The sequence below is a fragment of the Mandrillus leucophaeus genome, unplaced genomic scaffold, assembly GCF_000951045.1.
Source record: "Mandrillus leucophaeus isolate KB7577 unplaced genomic scaffold, Mleu.le_1.0 Scaffold151, whole genome shotgun sequence".
NCBI lineage: Eukaryota > Metazoa > Chordata > Mammalia > Primates > Cercopithecidae > Mandrillus > Mandrillus leucophaeus.
The window spans coordinates 1635180-1639395 of NW_012101488.1; the positions used below are offsets into that span (position 1 = coordinate 1635180).

The 4216-nt window shown below is 50.2% G+C and overlaps 1 protein-coding gene across 1 annotated transcript in view; it reads left to right on the forward strand.

Annotated features, from left to right (window-relative positions):
- BHMG1 (basic helix-loop-helix and HMG box domain containing 1) overlaps window positions 1–4216 on the forward strand; it is a 42123-nt gene continuing 37907 nt past the window's right edge. Inside the window, exons 1-2 of the mRNA XM_011975148.1 lie at window positions 1–412; window positions 2615–2685. Coding sequence (XP_011830538.1) covers window positions 2615–2685 — 71 coding nt within the window. The 5' untranslated portion in view covers window positions 1–412. The remainder of the gene's footprint in view (window positions 413–2614; window positions 2686–4216) is intronic.

Sequence of the window (4216 nt, forward strand, 5' to 3'; positions counted from 1 at the left end):
CGGCTCACGCCGGCAAAGGCCTTGTCAGAAGGCTTGAGGCCCAGCTCACGCTGTGCAAGACGACAGGGCCCTTCCCGAGGCGCGCGTGCGCACGGCCACTTGCACCCTGCCCTTTCAACCCCGTCGTCTCGTGCCCAGCACACCTTGGCTGGAACTGGTGGGGGCGTGGCCTGGCCTCAGGAACGCACTCTTGCTCTGCTCTTCACGCCTCGCGCAGGATCCTCGCGCCGAGAGGATTCGCACCCAACCCCAAGCCGGGTTGGGAACGTGGTGTCCGAGACCGTCTGGGACCCCCGCGCGCGGCCGTCTTTCCGGGACCCGCGCGAGACGCTGTCTGATCGGGCTCCCTAGAGTGGGGCCCGGAGAAACCAGAACGGCGGGGGCAGCCTCACGCCATTTTGCACGCCCTGAGGCGGGTGCTGGAGGCCAAGGGGAATGGGGCGCGGGGCAGGGTGACTCCCCCAGCACTAGCTGGGCTTAGGGGAACCCGGGATCCCCACAGGAGCCTCTCTCGGGGGGTGTCTCAGGGGAATAGAACATGCTCTGGGTGCAGGGCCGCGGGCGAAGGAGTATGCGTTTGAAGGCAGGGGTCCAAGTTCGAGTTTGAGGAACAGAAGACTCTGTTTATGTTGGGGATCCGGGCTCTCGAGTTCCGATCTGGGATCTCGGAATTTGTGTCTAGGGGTGACTAGTTCTGGAATCTGAAGGGCTCGGGTTTTGTGACTGGAAGCTTTCTCCTTGGAATCCAGAGATCCCAATTTGGGGATCTGGAAGTCTTAGTTCTGAGTTATGATGTAACATTTTGAGAGTCTAGAGCCTAATTTGGGGCAATTGAAGCCTCAGTGTAGATTTAGGGCCTAAATCCCAATGTATGGTATGAGGCTTTAGAATCTGGAGTTGCAGTTCGGGTCTTTAAAAGCACGTATTAGGGCCCGGAGGACCCACTTTGAGTATGGGAGCTCCCAGTTTTAAGGTCTGGGGTTTCAGAGTAGGACCCACATTCGAGATCTCAGTTTTAGGGTTGGGGCCACAATTTGAGGGACAATATGGGGGTCTAAGAGGTCAATTTGGAGGAGTGAGGTTTGCTTCATAGGGTCCTGGATTTCTTATTTTAGGATATAGGTTCATAGTGTTACAGCTTGTGGTCTGTAATCTTAGTATTAGGATCATATTTGGAGATCAGAAGTTGACAGTTTGAGGGTCTGGGGTGTCTCAGTATTACAATTTAGGGTTTGTAGGTTTGGGAGGGCTCCTTTTTTTGTTTTTGAGATAAGATCTCACTTTGTGACCCAGACTGGAGTGCAGTGGTGCGATTTTAGCTCACTGTAGCCTTGACCTCCTGGGCTCAAACAATCCTCCCACCTCAGCCTCCCAAGTAGCTGGGACTACAAGCATGTGCCACTATGCCCAGGTAACTTTTTTTTTTTTTGTAGAGGTGGAGTTTTGTCATATTACCAGGCTGGTCTCAAACTCCTGAGATCAAGTGATCCTCCCGCCTTGGCCTCCCAAAGTGCTAGGATTGCAGGCTTGAGCCACTGTGCCTGGCTTTGCGAGGGCTCCAAAGTGAGGATTTAGGTCCTCATTTTGGGACACTAAAGTATTAGTTTTAGTGTCTTGTTTTTTTTGTTTTTTTTTTTTGGGACAGAGTCTCCCTGTCTCACCCAGGCTGGAGTGCAGTGGTGCGATCTTGGCTAACTGCAGCCTCTGCCTCCCGGGTTCAAGCAATTCTCCTGTCTCAGCCTCCCGAGTAGCTGAGACTATAAGCGTGTGCCACCACACACAGCTAATTTTTGTATTTTCAGTAGAGATGAGTTTCACCATGTTGACCAGGCTGGTCTCGAACTCCTGACCTCAGGTGATCCACCTGCCTTGGCCTCCCAAAGTGCTGGCATCACAGGCATGAGCCACCACCCCTGGCCAGTTTTAGTGTCTTAAAATCACAGTCTGTAGGTCTCAAGCCACACTTTTAAGGCCTGGTAGTCTCTGTTTCAGAGTCTGGCATCTCACTATTAATGTCTAAGTTCTGAAGTCAAGCTTAGGGGTTTGCTGGTTTTAGTTTTAAGTCTGGATCATGATTTAAGGCCCAGATTTACAATTTGGGATTCACAGATTTGAGTTTAGAGGTTTAGGGGTTTGTTTTTGTTTTTTGAGACACAGTCTTACTTTGTTGTCCGGGCTGGAATGCAGTGGCTTGATCCTGGCTCACTGCAACCTCCACCTGCTGGGTTTGAGTGATTCTCCTGCCTCAGCCTCCCGAGTAGCTGGGATTACAGTCGTGCACCCCCATGCCTGGCTAATTTTTGTATTTTTAGTAGAGACAGGGTTTCACCATGTTGGCCAGGCTGGTCTCAAACTCCTGACCTCGATTGATTTGCCTGCCTCGGCCTCCCAGAATGCTGGGATTACAGGTGTGAGCTACCACTCCCGGCCAAGGTTTACCTGTTTAATTTGGGTCTCTGGGCCCATAATTTGTTGGGGGCCGGGGACTCTTATTGTGGGATCTCTCGGTGCTCAAAGGAGCATCATAGGGAAAATGAAGGGTGCCCATCAGGCTTCCTGCCCATCATTCCCGCAATCTCAGAGGTCACTAATCATTCTTTTTCCCTCTTTGCAGATGTCCAGTTCCAGCAGATGCTTGTGTTCCTCTGAACAGCCCAGAGCTAGTTCAGTGGGTCCCAGTGACAGGTAAGGGCTTGCCCCATCTCCCTTATAGCCCCAGCCACTCTCATTGAATAATAATAACAAAAACATTTGCTGAGCATTTACCATTTGCTAGATTCTTTGCCAAACCTTTTGTTTGTATGATAACTGTTAATCCATACAACAACCCCCATGAGGAAGTATATACAAAGATGCCTACCATTTTCCAGATGAGAATACTCTGAGATGATCAGCAAAGATCATTTATTTCTTACTTATTTATTTATTCATTTATTTATGAGACAGGGTTTCACTCCCATTGCCCAGGCTGGAGTGCAGTGGTGCGATCCCAGCTCACTGCAACCTCCGTTCCCAAACTCAAATGATTCTCCTGCCTCAGCCTCCCAAGTAGCTGGGACTACAGGCACATGCCTCCACGCCTGGTTAATGTTTGTATTTTTTGTAAAGATAGGGTTTTGCTATTTTCCCCAGGCTAGTCTTCAATGCCAGGCTTCAAGTGATCTGCCTGTGTCAGCCTCCCAAAGTGCTGGGATTACAGGTGTAAGCCACCATGCCCGGCCCATGTCTTTTTTTCTTTTTCTTTTTTTATTTTTATGGCAAAGATAACTTCTAAGGTCCTTGCAGCCTGTGACATTCTGAGTTTGTTTGTTTTCAGAGATACGGTCTCACTCTGTTGCCCATGCTAGAGTGCAGTGGTGGCATCATATAGCTCACTATAGCTTCGGATTCCTGGTTTTGAGCCTAGGCTTGATCCTCCTGCTTCAGCCTTCTGAACAGCTAAGATTACAGGCACATGCCACCACACCCAGCCAATTTTTCTATTTGTTGTAGAGACAGGGTGTTGCTATGTTGCTCAGACTTGTCTGGAACTTCTGGCCTCAAGTGATCCTCCTGTCTTAGCCTCCCAAAGTGCTGGGATTACTAAGCCACCACGCCCAATTGACATTCTGAGTGTCTTTCTTTCTTTCTTTCTTTTTTTTTTTAGACAGAGTCTAGCTCTGATGCCCAGGCTGTAGAGTGCAGTGGCATGATCTCAGCTCACTGCAACCTCCACCTCCTGGGCGCAAGTGATTCTCCTGCCTCAGCTTCCCAAGTACCTGGGATTACAAGTGCCCACCACCACGCCCAGCTAATTTTTTTTGTATTTTTAATAGAGACAGGGTTTCACTGTGTTGGCCAGGCTGGTCTCAAACTCCTCAACCCGTGATCCACCTGCCTTGGCCTCCCAAAGTGTTGGGATTAAGGCGTGAGTCACTGCACCCGGCCCATTTTTTGTTTGTTTGTCTGTCTGTTTTTGAGACGGAGTCTTGCTCTGTCGCCCAGGCTGGAGTGCAGTGGTACGATCTCGGCTCACTGCAAGCTCTGTTCCCAATTCACGCTATTCTCCTGCCTCAGCCTCATGAGTAGCTGGGACTGCAGGTACCCACCACCATGCCTGGCTAATTTTTTTGTTGTTGTTTGTATTTTTAGTAGAGACGGGGTTTCACCATGTTAGCCAGGATGGTCTCGATCTCCTGACCTCGTGATCCACCTGCCTCGGCCTCCCAAAGTGCTG